Raw genomic sequence first — 15,289 nt, 5'->3', positions numbered from 1 at the left:
CCCTGAGCCCCATGGGCCCCCCCCAGCACCCCTGAGCCCCCCGGGCACCCCCGGGCCCCCCCTGAGACCCCCAAGCCCCCCCCTGAGCCCCCCGGGCCCCCCCGGGCCCCCCCTGAGCCCCCCGGGCACCCCCGAGTCCCCCCTGAGCCCCCCGGGCCCCCCCGGGGCCCCCCCTGAGCCCCCCGGGCACCCCCGGGCCCCCCTGAGCTCCCCAGAGCCCCCCCTGAGCCCCATGGGCCCCCCCCGGCACCCCCCGAGCCCCCCAGGCAGCCCCCGAGCCCCCCTGAGCTCCCCAGAGCCCCCCCTGAGCCCCATGGGCCCCCCCGGCACCCCCGAGCCCCCCGGGCACCCCCGAGTCCCCCCTGAGCCCCCCGGGCACCCCCGGGCACCCCTGAGCCCCCTGGGCACCCCCAGGCCCTCCCGGCCCCCCCCGGGCACCCCCGAGTCCCCCTCTGCACCGCCAGAGCCACCGTGCCCCCCGAGTCCCCCCCGAGCCCCCTGGGCACCCCCAGAGCCCCCTGGGACCCCCCCGGGCACCCCCGGGACCCCGGGCACCCCCCGAGCCCCCCAGGACCCCCCCGGGACCCCTGGGCACCCCCCGAGCCCCCCCTCTGCACCCCCAGAGCCACTGGGCCCCCCCAGTCCCCCCCAAACCCACAGCACCCCCCTGAGCCCCCTGTGCCACCCTGGTCCCCATCCCGTCCCTGTGCCACCCCATCCTGTCCCCGTCCCTGTCCCCATCCCGGTCCCTGTCCCTGTCCCGCCACGCTGCGCCCATCCCTGTCCCCATCCTGTCCCCATCCCTGTCCCCATCCCGTCCCCATCCTGGTCCCCGTCCCCATCCCGTCCCCATCCCGTCCCCATTCTGTCCCGGTCCCTGTCCCCATCCTGTCCCCATTGTGGTCCCATCCCTGTCCCCACCCTTGTCCCCATCCCAGTCCCTGTCCCCATCCCAGTCCCCATCCTGTCCCCATCCCGTCCCCATCGTGGTCCCTGTCCCTGTCCCCATCCCGTCCCCCATCCCGGTCCCCATCCTGGTCCCATTGTGGTCCCATCCTGTCCCCATCCTGTCCCCATCCCATCCCTGTCCCTGTCCCTATCCCGTCCCCATCCCGTCCCCATCCCCGTCCCTGTCCCCATCCCGTCCCCATCCCAGTCCCATCCTGTCCCCATCCCATCCCCGTCCCTGTCCCTATCCCGTCCCCATCCCGGTCCCCATCCTGTCCCCATCCCGTCCCCATCCCCGTCCCGTCCCCATCCCGTCCCCATCCCGGTCCCTGTCCCCATCCCGTCCCCATCCCGTCCCCATCCCGTCCCCATCCCCATCCCAGTCCCATCCCCATCCCATCCCGTCCCCATCCCATCCCCATCCCAGTCCCATCCCAGTCCCGGTCCCCATCCTGTCCCCATCCCGTCCCCATCCCCGTCCCGTCCCCATCCCGTCCCCATCCCATCCCCATCCCAGTCCCATCCCAGTCCCGGTCCCCATCCCGTCCCCATCCCATCCCGTCCCCATCCCATCCTGTCCCCATCCCAGTCCCATCCCCATCCCGGTCCCCGTCCCGTCCCCATCCCATCCCGTCCCCATCCCAGTCCCATCCCGTCCCCATCCCGTCCCCATCCCGGTCCCCATCCCGTCCCCATCCCGGTCCCTGTCCCCATCCCGTCCCCATCCCGTCCCCATCCCCATCCCAGTCCCATCCCCATCCCATCCCGTCCCCATCCCGTCCCCATCCCATCCCCATCCCAGTCCCATCCCAGTCCCGGTCCCCATCCTGTCCCCATCCCGTCCCCATCCCATCCCCATCCCAGTCCCATCCCAGTCCCGGTCCCCGTCCCGTCCCCATCCCATCCCGTCCCCATCCCATCCTGTCCCCATCCCAGTCCCATCCCCATCCCGGTCCCCGTCCCGTCCCCCATCCCATCCCGTCCCCATCCCAGTCCCATCCCGTCCCCATCCCGTCCCCCATCCCGGTCCCCATCCCAGTCCCATCCCGTCCCCATCCCATCCCCATCCCATCCCAGTCCCATCCCATCCCATCCCAGTCCCGGTCCCCGTCCCGTCCCCATCCCGGTCCCCATCCCATCCCATCCCAGTCCCGGTCCCCGTCCCGTCCCGCGGCGCTCACCGACGCGGAAGCCGGAGCCGGTGAGGGTGTCGGCCGCGTGCCCGTTCTCGCCGATGAGCGTCATGTTGGAGCCGGGCTGGCAGAGAGTCGCGGCAGAGGCCCTTCAGGCACGTCCGCCGGCAGATCAGCGGCGCGAAGACCACCTTGAAGCGCTCGCGGGCCACCGCCGCGCCCCCCGCCCCGGCCCCCAGCGCCGCCAGCGCCCCCAGCGCCACCCACAGCCCCCCCCCAGCGCCCCATGGCGAGGGGGGGCCTGGGCGCCGCGCTCCCCGGTGACGGGGGGGCCTGGGGTCCCCCGGTGCTGGGGGGCCTGGCGGTGCCGCGGTCCCTGGTGCTGGGGGTCCTGGGGTCCCCCAGTGATGGGGGTCCTGGGTGCTGGGGGTCCTGGGTGCTGCAGTCCCTGGTGCTGGGGGTCCTGGGTGCCGCGGTCCCTGGTGCTGGGGGTCCTGGAGTCCCCAGTGATGGGGGTCCCCGGTGACGGGGGGTCCTGGATGCTGCAGTCCCCGGTGCTGGGGGGTCCTGGGTGCCGGGGTCCGCGGTGCTGGGGGTCCTGGGGTCCCCGGTGCTGGGGGTCCTGGGTGCTGCGGTCCCCGATAACGGGGGGTCCTGGGTGCCGCACTCCCCTCTGGGTTGGGGTCCTCGCCCCCCCCCAAAAGGTGATGCCAAGCCGGGGGGGGCCGGGGTCTCCTCGCCGAGGCTGGGGTCCCCTCGGGGGTCTCACGGACGCCGGGGTCCCCTCGGGGGTCCTGAGGACGCAGGGGTCCCCCCGCCGAGGCCGGGGTCCCCTCGGGGGTCCCTGGGGGCCGGGGTCCCCCCTCGGGGGTCTCGCCGACGCCGGGGTCCCCTCGGGGGTCCCTGGGGGCCGGGGTCCCCTCTCCGGACGGCGGAGGGGTGGGGGGGGGAGGGGGGGGCGCTTCCCGCCGCCGCCCGCGCTCCCGTCCCGTCCGGAGGCCCGGAATCTCGGCGGGATGGGGGGGGGATGGGGGGGGGGGTGGGGGCCTGGGCGCCCGCTGGAGCGGGGGAGGGGTGGGCGGGGAGCGGGCGCTGGGTCCTCTCCAGGAATTGGGGGGGGTGGGGGAGGGGCGTGGGGGAGGGGCGTGGGGTGGGGGAGGGGCGGGACCCGGATGCCCGGGTCGGCGTCCAGCGGCGGAGACGGCGGGGGAGGGGGAAGGGGGGATCCCCCCTGGGTGGGGGAGGGGAGGGGGGGGTGGGGGAGGGGCTGGGTGGGGGAGGGGCGCAAGGAGGAGGCGGGGCCTGGGGGTCGCAAGGCCTTTATTTGGTCGCCCCCCGCCCCGGCTTCGTCAGCGCTAACGGGGGGGGGGGATGGGTGGGGTGGGGGGGGGTGGGGGGCAGCACCCCCCCCCTTCCAGTGTGTAATGACCCCCCCGGGGGCGGGGCCTCCCGCTTTCCCCCACCAATGGGGGCGGGGCTCCCCACTTTCCCCACTGATGGGGGCGGGACTTCCCATTTTCCCCCAAAAAGGGGCGGGGCTTCCCGGTTTCCCCCAAAAGGGGCGGGGCTTCCCGTTTTCCCCCAAAAGGGGCGGGGCTTCCCGTTTTCCCCCCAAAAAGGGGCGGGGCTTCCCGTTTTCCCCCCCAAAAAGGGGCGGGACTTTCCAGTTTCCCCACCAATGGGGGCGGGGCTTCCCGTTTTCCCCACCAATGGGGCCAGGACTTCCCATTTTCCCCCACAAAAAGGGGCGGGACTTCCTGTTTTCCCCGCCAATGGGGGCGGGACTTCCCATTTTCCCCACCAATGGGGGCGGGACTTCCCCTTTCCCCCACCAATGGGGGCGGGACTTCCTGCCGTAGACGGTGTCCACGCCCTGGCGGAGGCGGGACATCCTGTAATGCCCTTTGCTTTGACCAATGGGGCGCCCGGGTGGGCGGGCCTTCCTCAGCCGCCAGCTGTCCGTCACATCGCGGAGGCGGGACTTCCTGCGTCGCCCTTCCCCCCCTCTCCGTCCATCCGTCCGTCACGGGCGTCGCCGTCCCTCATTGGTCGTCGAAGGGGTCGCGGGGGCGGGGCCAGGGGTCGCCGGGGGGCGGGTCCCGCCGGGGCCCCGCCGAGACGAAGCTCCAGGGGTCGATGCGGGGGCGCAGGGGGGAGGGGCGGGGCCGCGCCGTGGGGCCGGGGGGGGCGGGGGGGCGCGGGGAGGGGGGGCTGGGCAGCGCCGCGCCTGGGGGGCGGCGGGGGGAGGGGTCAGGGGGGCCCCACGGCGCCCCCACCCCCCCCGACCTGCCCCACAGAGCCCCCCCAGCCGCCCCCCAGGCCCCATAACTGCCCCATAGCTGCCCCACAGACCCCATAGCTGCCCCATAGCTGCCCCACAGAGCCCCCCCAGCTGCCCCCCAGGCCCCATAACTGCCCCATAGCTGCCCCACAGACCCCATAGCTGCCCCATAGCTGCCCCACAGAGACCCCCAGCCACCCCACAGGCCCCATAACTGCCTCATAACTGCCCCACAGAGCCCATAACTGCCCCACGGAGCCCCAAAACCACCCCACGGATGCCCCAACCACCCCACAGCTGCCCCACAACCACTCCACAGGGCCCCACAACCACCCCATAACCACCCCCCAGGCCCCCGAACCGCCCCCCAGCTGCCCCATAACCACCCCCCAGCCCCCTGAACCGCCCCATAACCGCCCCCCAGCCCCCCCCCAGCCCCACTTACCCCACGCGGGGGTCCCAGCGCCCGGGCTCAGCTCGCGGGGTCTCCGGGCACCCAGGGGCGACGGCTGCAGCACTGGCTCGGGGGTCCCGGGGGTGCCGGGGGTCCGGGCACGGCTCAGCTCGGGGGTCCCAGGGGTGCCGGGGGTCCCAGGGGTCCGGGCACGGCTCAGCTCGGGGGTCCCAGGGGTCCCAGGGGTCCGGGCACGGCTCAGCTCGGGGGTCCCGGGGGTCCCGGGGGTGCCAGGGGTCTGGGCACGGCTCAGCTCGGGGGTCCCGGGGGTCCTGGGGGTCCGGGCTCCCCCTTGCTCAGGGGTCCCAGGGGCCCGGGGCCAATTCAGCTCCAGGGTCCCGGGGGTCCGGGCTCGCCCCTGCTCGGGGGTCCCAGGGGCCCGGGCCCGACCTGGCTCTGGGGTCTCGGGGCTCCGGACTCGGCTTGGCTCCGGGGAGCCGGGGGTCCGGGCACGACGCGGCTCGGGGGTCCCGGGCGAGCTCAGCTCCGGGGAGCCGGGGGTCCGGGCCCGGCTCGGCTCGGGGGTCCCGGGCGAGCTCAGCTCCGGGGAGCCGGGGGTCCGGGCCCGCCCCGGCTCGGGGGTGGCGGGCGCGCGGGCGGGCCGGCGGGGGGAGAGGCGCAGGAGGCCGGGCGAGGGCGGGGGGCTGCGGGGGGTCTCGGCGGGGGAGAGGTCGCGGCCGAGCCCCAGGGACGCCAGCAGGGCCGAGCCGCGCAGCAGCGCCCGGCGCAGCAGCCGCGGGGTCCCCCCACGCTCCCCCCGCCCCTCCTCGGCCTCGGGGGTCCCGGCCTCGCCTGCGGGAGACACGGAGGGGGGGGGTGAGGTGGGGCGGGACCCCCGGGGACCCCCCGGGACCCCCTGGGACCCCCCGGGACTCACCGTTGGGGGAGGCGTCCCCTGGGCTGAGCTCGTCGGCGTCCAGGTACCAGGTGGTCTCCTCCGGCCGCAGCCTCCGCCTGCGGGGGGGGCCCGGGCGTCGGCGGGGGGACGGGACCCCCCAGGACCCCCCCGGGACCCCCAGGGACCCCCAGGACCCCCCCGGGACCCCCAGGGACCCCCCCAGGGACCCCCGACACCCACCTGCCGTTGGGGGCGCCGCCCTTCCCCCCGCGCCGCTCCGGCCCCCCGAGCCCCCGCGGCGGCTCCTCCTCCTCCTCCGGCTCCACTGGCGGGGGGGTAAGAGAGAGCGTGACGTCATTCCCCAGGCGCCGTGACGTCACGCCCGACGCAGCGCGCTGCGAAACGCTCCCGCGCCCCCTTGGCCGTGATGTCGCGCCCCGCCCAACGATCCCAGCCAGCTCGCTGACGCCATTTCCTCCCCCTTCTCTTCCCCGCTTGCTCGTGACATCATTTCCTCCGCCTGCCGCCTGGTGACATCACTCACCGACAACCGTGACATCACCACCCAGGGCTTCCCACCCGACCAGGGCTCTGACCTCACTTCCCGGCAAGCGTGACGTCGCTGCCCGCACCTCCCTGATTGGCCGCCCCCCCCCCCCCCCCGCCCCGGCGCGATGACGTCACTCACGCTGGATGGCGCGCAGGCGGGGGAAGGGGGGCGACGCCCCCCCCGGCCCCTCCTGGGGGTCGCGGCCTCGGGGGTCCCCCCCCGGCGCGGCCTGGACCGTCAGGCGGTGCTTGAAATCTGGGGGGGCAGAGGGGTCAGCGGGGCCCCCAGCCCCCCAAAAACCCCCAGCCCCAATGGCCCCCGCAGCCCCCCCAAAGCCCCCAGCCACAATTGCCCCCCTCAGCCCCCCCAAACCCCCCAGAACCCCGAAGCCCCCAGCCCCCCCAAATCCCCTCAGACCCAATTTGCCCCTCCAGCCCCCCCAAAGCCCCCAGACCCAATTTCCCCCCCCAGCCCCCCCAAAGCCCCCAGCCCCACAAAGCCCCCAGACCCAATTTCCCCCCAAGCCCCCCCAAAGCCCCCAGACTCAATTGCCCCCCCCCAGGCCCCCCAAAGCCCCCAGCCCCACAAAACCCCCAGCTCCCTGTGCCCCCCAGCTCCCCCAAAGCCCCTGGCCCCCCCAAGCCCGCCCCCAAAACCCCCCCAGGCCCCCCAAAGCCCCCAGCCCCACAAAACCCCCAGCTCCCTGTGCCCCTCAGCTCCCCCAAAGCCCCCACCCACTCCCCAAAGCCCCCCCCCTCCCCACAGCCCCCCCCAGAGCCCCTCCCAGATCCCCCAAAGCCCATGGCCCCCCCAAAGCCCCCCCCCAGAGCCCCCCCCCGTACCCTGGGGCATGCCGATGAGGTCGGCGGGCCGGCGGGGCCGGCGGAAGGGGGGTCGCCGTCGTTTGGGGGCCGGGGGGGGCCGGGGGGGTCCCCGCAGCATCAGGCTGAGCTCCCGCTCCAGCACCTCCAGCTCCCGCTGGGCCACGGCCGCCTCCCGCTGCCGCAGCGCCTCGGCCTGGCACCGCTGCGCCCGCGACGCCCGCGCCACCGCCTCCTCCCGGCTCCGCAGCTCCTGGGGGGACGCGGGGGGACACGGGGGGATGTGGGGGGACACGGGGTCACGGGGGGACGCGGGGGGACACGGGGTCACGGGGGGACGGACCAGCCGTGAGCTGCACCGGGGCAAGATCAGGCTCCCACTGCGGGGTTTGGGGGTCCCAAGGGGCTCCTAAGGGGTCTGAGGGGGTCCCAGGGAGTCCTAGGGGGGCCCAGAGGGTCCCAGAGAGGTCTGAGGGGGGCCCAAGGGGGTCCTAGGGGTCCCAGAGGGGTCCTAAGGGGTCTGAGGGGGTCCCAAGGGGATCCTAGGGGTCCCAAGGGGGTCCCAGGGGGTCCTAGGGGGTCTGAGGAGGGCCCAAGGGGGTCCTAGGGGTCCCAGAGGGGTCCTAAGGGGTCTGAGAGGGTCCCAAGGGGATCCTAGGGGTCCCAAAGGGGTCCCAAGGGGGTCCTAGGGGTCCCAGAAGGGTCCTAAGAGGTCTGAGGGGGTCCCAGGGGGTCCTAAGGGGTCCCAGAGGGGTCCTAAGGGGTCTGAGGGGGTCCCAGGGGGTCCTAAGGGGTCTGAGGGGATCCCAGGGGGTCCTAAGGGGTCCCAGAAGGGTCCTAAGGGGTCTGAGGGGGTCCCAGGGGGTCCTAAGGGGTCCCAGAAGGGTCCTAAGGGGTCTGAGGGGATCCCAAAGGGGTCCTAAGGGGTCCCAGAAGGGTCCTAAGGGGTCTGAGGGGGTCCCCAAGGGGTCCTAAGGGGTCCCAGAAGGGTCCTAAGGGGTCTGAGGGGGTCCCAGGGGGTCCTAAGGGGTCCCAGAAGGGTCCTAAGGGGTCTGAGGGGGTCCCAAAGGGGTCCTAAGGGGTCCCAGAAGGGTCCTAAGGGGTCTGAGGGGGTCCCCAAGGGGTCCTAAGGGGTCCCAGAAGGGTCCTAAGGGGTCTGAGGGGGTCCCAGGGGGTCCTAAGGGGTCCCAGAAGGGTCCTAAGGGGTCTGAGGGGGTCCCAGGGGGTCCTAAGGGGTCCCAGAAGGGTCCTAAGGGGTCTGAGGGGATCCCAAAGGGGTCCTAAGGGGTCCCAGAAGGGTCCTAAGAGGTCTGAGGGGGTCCCAAAGGGGTCCTAAGGGGTCCCAGAAGGGTCCTAAGGGGTCTGAGGGGGTCCCAGGGGGTCCTAAGGGGTCCCAGAAGGGTCCTAAGGGGTCTGAGGGGATCCCAAAGGGGTCCTAAGGGGTCCCAGAAGGGTCCTAAGGGGTCTGAGGGGGTCCCCAAGGGGTCCTAAGGGGTCCCAGAAGGGTCCTAAGGGGTCTGAGGGGGTCCCAGGGGGTCCTAAGGGGTCCCAGAAGGGTCCTAAGGGGTCTGAGGGGGTCCCAAAGGGGTCCTAAGGGGTCCCAGAAGGGTCCTAAGGGGTCTGAGGGGGTCCCCAAGGGGTCCTAAGGGGTCCCAGAAGGGTCCTAAGGGGTCTGAGGGGGTCCCAGGGGGTCCTAAGGGGTCCCAGAAGGGTCCTAAGGGGTCTGAGGGGGTCCCAAAGGGGTCCTAAGGGGTCCCAGAAGGGTCCTAAGAGGTCTGAGGGGGTCCCAGGGGGTCCTAAGGGGATCCCCTGGGGGTCCCAGAGGGTCCGAGGCGTCCCAGGGGGATCCCAGAAGATCTGAGGGGACCCCAAAGCGTCTTAAGTGTCCTAGGGGGTCCTAAGGGGTCTGATGGCGTCCCAAGGGGGTCCCAGGGCGTTCTTGTGTCCCGCGGGGGGGCACGGGGGGTCCCAGGAGGGTCTGGGGGGGTCCTAGGGAGTCCCAGGAGGGTCTGGGGGGGTCCCAGGGGGGTCTGGGGGGGTCCCAAGTATCCCAAGGGGGTCCCAGGGATTCCCAGGGGGTCCCAGGTGTTTGGGGGGCTCCCAGGGATTCCCAGGGGGTCCCAGGTGTTTGGGGAGGGTCCTGGGGGTCCCGGGGGGGGGGGGGGTGGCACCTTCTCCCGCGCCCGCAGCTCGTCGAAGAGCCCCTGGATCTCGCGGCGCCAGCTCTCCTGCAGGGAGTGGAAGGACTCGGGGGGCCCCAGCCCCCCCGGCTCCAGCCCCGACAGCCGCCGCAGGATGGCCCCGAAGCCCGGCCGCCGGTGGGGGTCCTGCTCCCAGCAGGCTGCGGGGGCACCCAGGCGTCGGGGGGGGGCCCTGGCACCCCCCCGTGACCCGGGGGGGGGTCCCACTGGGGACTCAGGTATTGAGGGGGGCTCCCGGGGGTCCCTGGCACCCCCCCGTGACCCGGGGGGGGGGTCCCACTGCGGACCCAGGCATCCAGGGAACCCCACCCAGGTACCCAGAGCTCCAGGCACCCTGCACCCCCCCAAACCCCCCCACCCACGGACCCAGGCAGCCGGGTGCCCCCAGCCCCAAAAAGGACTCAGGCATCCACCCCCCCCCCCCCAGCCCCCCAAGAGCCTGGGTACCCCCAACCCCACAAAGGACCCCCTGGACCCCCCCGGTCCCCCCCAGCCCCCCAAGTGCCTGGGTACCCCCAACCCCACAAAGGACCCCCTGGACCCCCCCGGTCCCCCCCAGCCCCCCAAGTGCCTGGGTACCCCCGACCCCACAAAGGACCCCCCCAGTCCCCCCCAGCCCCCCAAGAACCTGGGTACCCCCGACCCCACAAAGGACCCCCTGGACCCCCCCGGTCCCCCCCAAGAGCCTGGGTACCCCCAACCCCACAAAGGACCCCCTGGACCCCCCCGGTCCCCCCCAGCCCCCCAAGTGCCTGGGTGCCCCCGACCCCACAAAGGACCCCCCCAGTCCCCCCCAGCCCCCCAAGAACCTGGGTACCCCCGACCCCACAAAGGACCCCCTGGACCCCCCCGGTCCCCCCCAAGAGCCTGGGTACCCCCAATCCCATAAAGGACCCCCTGGACCCCCCCGGTCCCCCCCAAGAGCCTGGGTACCCCCAATCCCATAAAGGACCCCCTGGACCCCCCCGGTCCCCCCCAAGAGCCTGGGTACCCCCAATCCCATAAAGGACCCCCCCAGTCCCCCCCAGCCCCCCAAGAGCCTGGGTACCCCCGACCCCACAAAGGACCCCCTGGACGCCCCCAGCCCCCCAAGTCTCTGAGCCCCCCCCGGCCCCACAAAGCACCCAGGTGCCCGAGTACCCCCCAAAGGCCGGAGCCCCCCCGGCGCCCCCCGGGACCCCCGGACCTGCCATCAGCTGGGCGAAGGGCTGGGGGCAGGTGGAGGGGATGGGCAGCGTCAGCTTGTTGACGGCCACCCCGTAGGCCACCGCCAGCCCGTCGATCCCCCGGTACGGCACCTCTCCCGTCAGCAGCTCCCACAGCAGCACCCCGTAGCTGGGGGGGAGCGGGGGGGCGTCAGACCCCAGACCCGCTCTGACACCTCCCCGAACCCCCAGGGACCTGGGGGCCCTCCAACCCCCGCCACCCAGGCACCCAGGGGTCCGGGCACCCCAGGACTCAGGGGTGGGGGTCCCCATCCTTCCCCAGGACCCCCCACCCATGGAACCAGGGGTCCGGGCACCCCAGGACTCAGGGGTGGGGGTCCCCATCCTTCCCCAGGACCCCCCACCCATGGAACCAGGGGTCTAGGCACCCCAGGACTCAGGGGTGGGGGTCCTCATCCTTCCCCAGGACCCCCAGGCACCCCCAGGACCCCCCACCCATGGAACCAGGGGTCCGGGCACCCCAGGACTCAGGGGTGGGGGTCCCCATCCTTCCCCAGGACCCTCAGGACCCCCCACCCATGGACTCAGGGACCTGGGTGCCCTCTAAACCCCCCACCCAGGGGTCTGGGCAGCCCAGAACTCAGGAGTGGGGGTCCCCATCCTTCTCCAGGACCCCCAGGACCCCCCACCCATGGACCCAGGGGTCTGGGTGCTCTCTAAGCCCCCACCCAGGACCCCCAGGACCCCCCACCCATGGACCCAGGGGTCTGGGTGCTCTCTAAGCCCCCACCCAGGTACCCCAGGGCCCCCAGGACCCCCCACCCATGGACCCAGGCATCTGGGCACCCCCCAAAGCCCCCCCCCCATGGACCCAGGGACGTGGGTGCCCTCCAACCCCCCCCCCAGGGCCCCCAGACCCCCCCCCCCCCAGGCACCCAGGGGTCCGGGCACCCCAGGACTCAGGGGCGGGGGTCCCCAGGCCCCCCGCGTCACCTCCAGACGTCGCTGCCCTTGGAGAAGGTGGAGGCCTTGATGACCTCGGGCGCCATCCAGGCGTAGGTGCCGGCCGCGCTCATCTTCGTCGTCCGCTGCCACTCGCGGGCGAGGCCGAAGTCGGTGATCTTCAGCGTCTTCCCGCTGACGTCGTCCCCCTCCACCGGCTGCGCCAGCAGCACTGCGGGGGCGGCGGGTGAGGGGACCCCGGCCTGCAGGACCCCCCGCCCTGGGGACCCCGGTGTCCGGGACCCCCCGCCCTGGGGACCCCCCGCCCTGGGGACCCCGGTCTCCGGGGGGGGGGGACCCCCCCACCCTGGGGACCCCCCGCCCTGGGGACCCCGGTCTCCGGGACCCCCCACCCTGGGGACCCCCCGCCCTGGGGACCCCGGTCTCCGGGACCCATCGCTCCTGGAGAGCTCGGCGTTTGGGACCCCCCACCCTGGGGACCCCAGCATTTGGGACCCCCCACCCTGGGGACCCCAGTGTCCGGGACCCTGGTGTCTGGGACCCCCCACCCTGGGGACCCCAGCATTTGGGACCCCCCACCCTGGGGACACCCAAGGGGCTCTGGGGTCCCTCTCTGCCCCACGGCCCATCGCAGGGAGGAGCTGGGGGGTTCCAATGCCCCATCGGACACAGCACCCATGGGTGCTCCCCCACCCCATTACGGGGTGCGTCCCCCACTCCCTGCACCCCACGCCCCCCTCCCCATCGCACAGAGCACCCATGGGTGCTCCCCCACCTCATTACGGGGTGCGTCCCCCCCTCCCTGCACCCCACGCCCCCCTCCCCATCGCACAGAGCACCCATGGGTGCTCCCCCACCTCATTACGGGGTGCGTCCCCCCCTCCCTGCACCCCACGCCCCCCTCCCCATCGCACAGAGCACCCATGGGCGCTCCCCCACCCCATTACGGGGTGCGTCCCCCCCCTCCCCGTCGCACAGAGCACCCATGGGTGCCCTCCCTATTCCACAGAGCACCCATGGGCGCTCCCCCACCCCGTTACGGGGTGCGTCCCCCCCCCCCCCGTCGCACAGAGCACCCATGGGTGCCCTCCTTATTCCACAGAGCACCCATGGGCGCTCCCCCACCCCGTTACGGGGTGCGTCCCCCCCCTCCCCGTCGCACAGAGCACCCATGGGTGCCCTCCTTATTCCACAGAGCACCCATGGGCGCTCCCCCACCCCGTTACGGGGTGCGTCCCCCCCCTCCCCGTCGCACAGAGCACCCATGGGTGCCCTCCCTATTCCACAGAGCACCCATGGGCGCTCCCCCACCCCGTTACGGGGTGCGTCCCCCCCCTCCCCGTCGCACAGAGCACCCATGGGTGCCCTCCCTATTCCACAGAGCACCCATGGGCGCTCCCCCACCCCGTTACGGGGTGCGTCCCCCCCCTCCCCGTCGCACAGAGCACCCATGGGTGCCCTCCCTATTCCACAGAGCACCCATGGGCGCTCCCCCACCCCGTTACGGGGTGCGTTCCCCCCCTCCCCGTCGCACAGAGCACCCATGGGTGCCCTCCCTATTCCACAGAGCACCCATGGGCGCTCCCCCACCCCATTACGGGGTGCGTCCCCCCCCTCCCCGTCGCACAGAGCACCCAAGGGCGTCCCCCCCGTCGCACAGAGCGCCCCCGGGCGCGCCCCCCCCGCCCCGCGCTCACCGTTGCTGGACTTGAGGTCGCGGTGGATGAGGGGGACGGGGGTCCCGGCGTGCAGGTACCGCATCCCGCGGGCCACCTGCCGGGCCCAGTCCAGCAGGACGGCGGGGGGCACCCTGCGCCCGGCCAGCGCCCGCGAGAGGGGGCCCCCCGCCGCGAACTCCATCACCAGGCAGAGGTGGGGGGGCTCCAGGCAGACGGCGCGCAGGGCCACCACGTTGGGGTGCCGCAGGCGGGCGTAGAGCCGGGCCTCCCGCCGCAGGCTGGCCGCCCCCGCCGCCCCCGCGTCCCCCCGCGCCGCCTTCACCGCCACCACCTGCCCCCGCCACGTCCCCCGGAAGACCCTGCCGAAGCCCCCCGCCCCGATCACCTCCTCCAGCCGCAGCTCCCCGAAAGCCGCCCGCGCCGGCCCCCCGCCCGGCGGCGAGGGGGAGCGGGACCCCCCCGGCGAGGGGGGCGAGGGGGAACGGGACCCCCCCGGCGAGGGGGGCGAGGGGGAGGGGGAGCGGGACCCCCCTGGCGAGGGGGGCGAGGGGGAGGGGGAGCGGGACCCCCCCAGGAAGGGGGGGGAAGGGGAGCGGGACCCCCTTAGGAAGGGGGGGGAAGGGGAGCGGGACCCCCCCAGGAAGGGGGGGGAAGGGGAGGCCCGGCCCTGCTCCATGGGGTGCTCCCCCCCCGGCCCCGGTGCTGGGCAGAGGGGGCTGGGGGTCCTATGGGCGCTCGAGGGGTCCTATAGGTGCCTGGGGAGGTCTTATGGATGCTGGGGGGGGTGCTATGGGTGCCCAGGGGGTCCTATGGGCACCTGAGCAGTCCTATAGGTGCTCAGGGGACCCTATGGGGGCCCTATAGCTCCTAGGGGTCACCGGGGTCACCAGGGGCCCTATGGGTGCACTGGGGGGGCCTATGGGGGTCTATAGGGGGCTATGGCTCCTGGGGGTCACCGGGGGTCCCCACGGCTCCCTATACCTTACCTGGCTCTATAGAATTTCTACAGCTGCCTTAGAGATTATCACAGCTCTGAGGGCTCCCCGTTGGTCCTCTCGGCCCCTATGGCTCCTATAGCTCCTATACCTCCCTACGAGTCACTGTGGGGCCCTATAACCCCTATAGCTGCGTATTGCTCCTATAGCTCCTTGTAGGTCCCTATGGTTCCTACAGATCCCTGCCGGTCCCTGCCAATCCCTGTGGTCCCTACAGATCCCTGGGAGTCCCTGTGGTCCCTATAGATTCCTGTGGCTCCCTATAGACTCCTGCAAGTCCCTATGGACCCTTTAGCTGCCTGTAGGTCCCTATGGTCCCTTTTGTTCCCTGGGGATCCCTAGAGATCCCTGGCGGTCCTTATAGCTGCCTGGAGACCCCTATAAATCCCTGGGGGTCCCTATGGATCCCTGCGGGCCCCTATAGGCCCCTGGGGGTCCCTGTAAGTCCCTATGGATCCCTGCGGGCCCCTATAGGCCCCTGGGGGTCCCTGTAAGTCCCTGGGGGTCCCTAGGGATCCCTGCGGGCCCCTATAGGCCCCTGGGGGCCCCTACAGCCCCCCCCGGCCGCTACGAGCCCCCGGGCTCCCTCCGCGCCCCCCGTCCCCGCTCCCCTCCGCCCCCCCCCGGGCCCCTCCGCCCCGTCCCGTCCCCGCCTGGTCCCCGCCGGTGCCCCCCGCGTCCCGGGGGGGGGGAAGGAAGCGGCGTCCGGCGGCGTCCCCGGGGCGGGGGGATGAAGGGGGGCGGCCCGGGCGCCCTGTGGGTTCCCCCGGGGTCGGCGGCGGTTCCCCCCCCGGCCCGGCCCGGCCCGCGCTGGCTGGAGGCGGCCCCGGGAAGGCGGAGCCGGGACATTGTCACCGGGACAAAGGAAAAGGAACCAGGGCCGGACGGGGCGGGCCCGGACGCCTGGGCCCTCGGGGCGGGGGGGGGGAACCGGACGCCCGGGCCCTCGGGGCGGGGGGGAACCGGAACCCTGGGACCACAGAGGGGGGGGAACCGGAGCCCCGGGACCACGGGGGGGGGGGGGGAACCGGAGCCCCGGGACCGTGGGGGGGGGAGGGACCCGAGCCCGGCCCGGTGGCCCCGCGGCCTACGCGAGGCCGAGGCCCGCCAACCCGCGGCCTACCCGCGGCCTAGGGCGGCGAGGCCTGCGGGGCGGAGCGGGGGTGGCCCCCGCCGTGTGCGGGGCCCGGTTTTGGGGGGGGTGTCCCGGTCCCGGTCCCGGTGCCCCCCCCCCCCGTTAACCCCCCCCGCCGCCGCCGT

General features: G+C 73.9%; 1 protein-coding gene across 1 annotated transcript; it reads right to left on the bottom strand.

Moving 5' to 3' along the window:
• Positions 1-3,394: 3,394 nt before the first annotated feature.
• LOC309604082 (mitogen-activated protein kinase kinase kinase 11-like) lies at positions 3,395-14,975 on the bottom strand. The gene is made up of 10 exons (XM_082339001.1): positions 13,053-14,975; positions 11,386-11,566; positions 10,413-10,561; positions 9,197-9,366; positions 7,047-7,278; positions 6,343-6,459; positions 5,895-5,979; positions 5,694-5,770; positions 4,808-5,608; positions 3,395-4,308 (listed from the first exon to the last, which is right to left on the bottom strand). Exons 1-10 carry the CDS (start codon positions 13,708-13,710, stop codon positions 4,124-4,126), a joined length of 2,655 nt encoding a protein of 884 aa, XP_082195127.1. The 5' UTR covers positions 13,711-14,975; the 3' UTR covers positions 3,395-4,123.
• Between the last annotated feature and the right edge of the window lie 314 nt (positions 14,976-15,289).

The sequence above is a fragment of the Platalea leucorodia genome, assembly GCF_965183815.1.
Source record: "Platalea leucorodia genome assembly, contig: HAP1_HAP1_SCAFFOLD_692, whole genome shotgun sequence".
NCBI classification, from domain to species: domain Eukaryota; kingdom Metazoa; phylum Chordata; class Aves; order Pelecaniformes; family Threskiornithidae; genus Platalea; species Platalea leucorodia.
The sequence above is the reverse complement of the archived record's forward strand: the minus strand, read 5'-3'. Positions and strand labels throughout refer to the sequence as shown.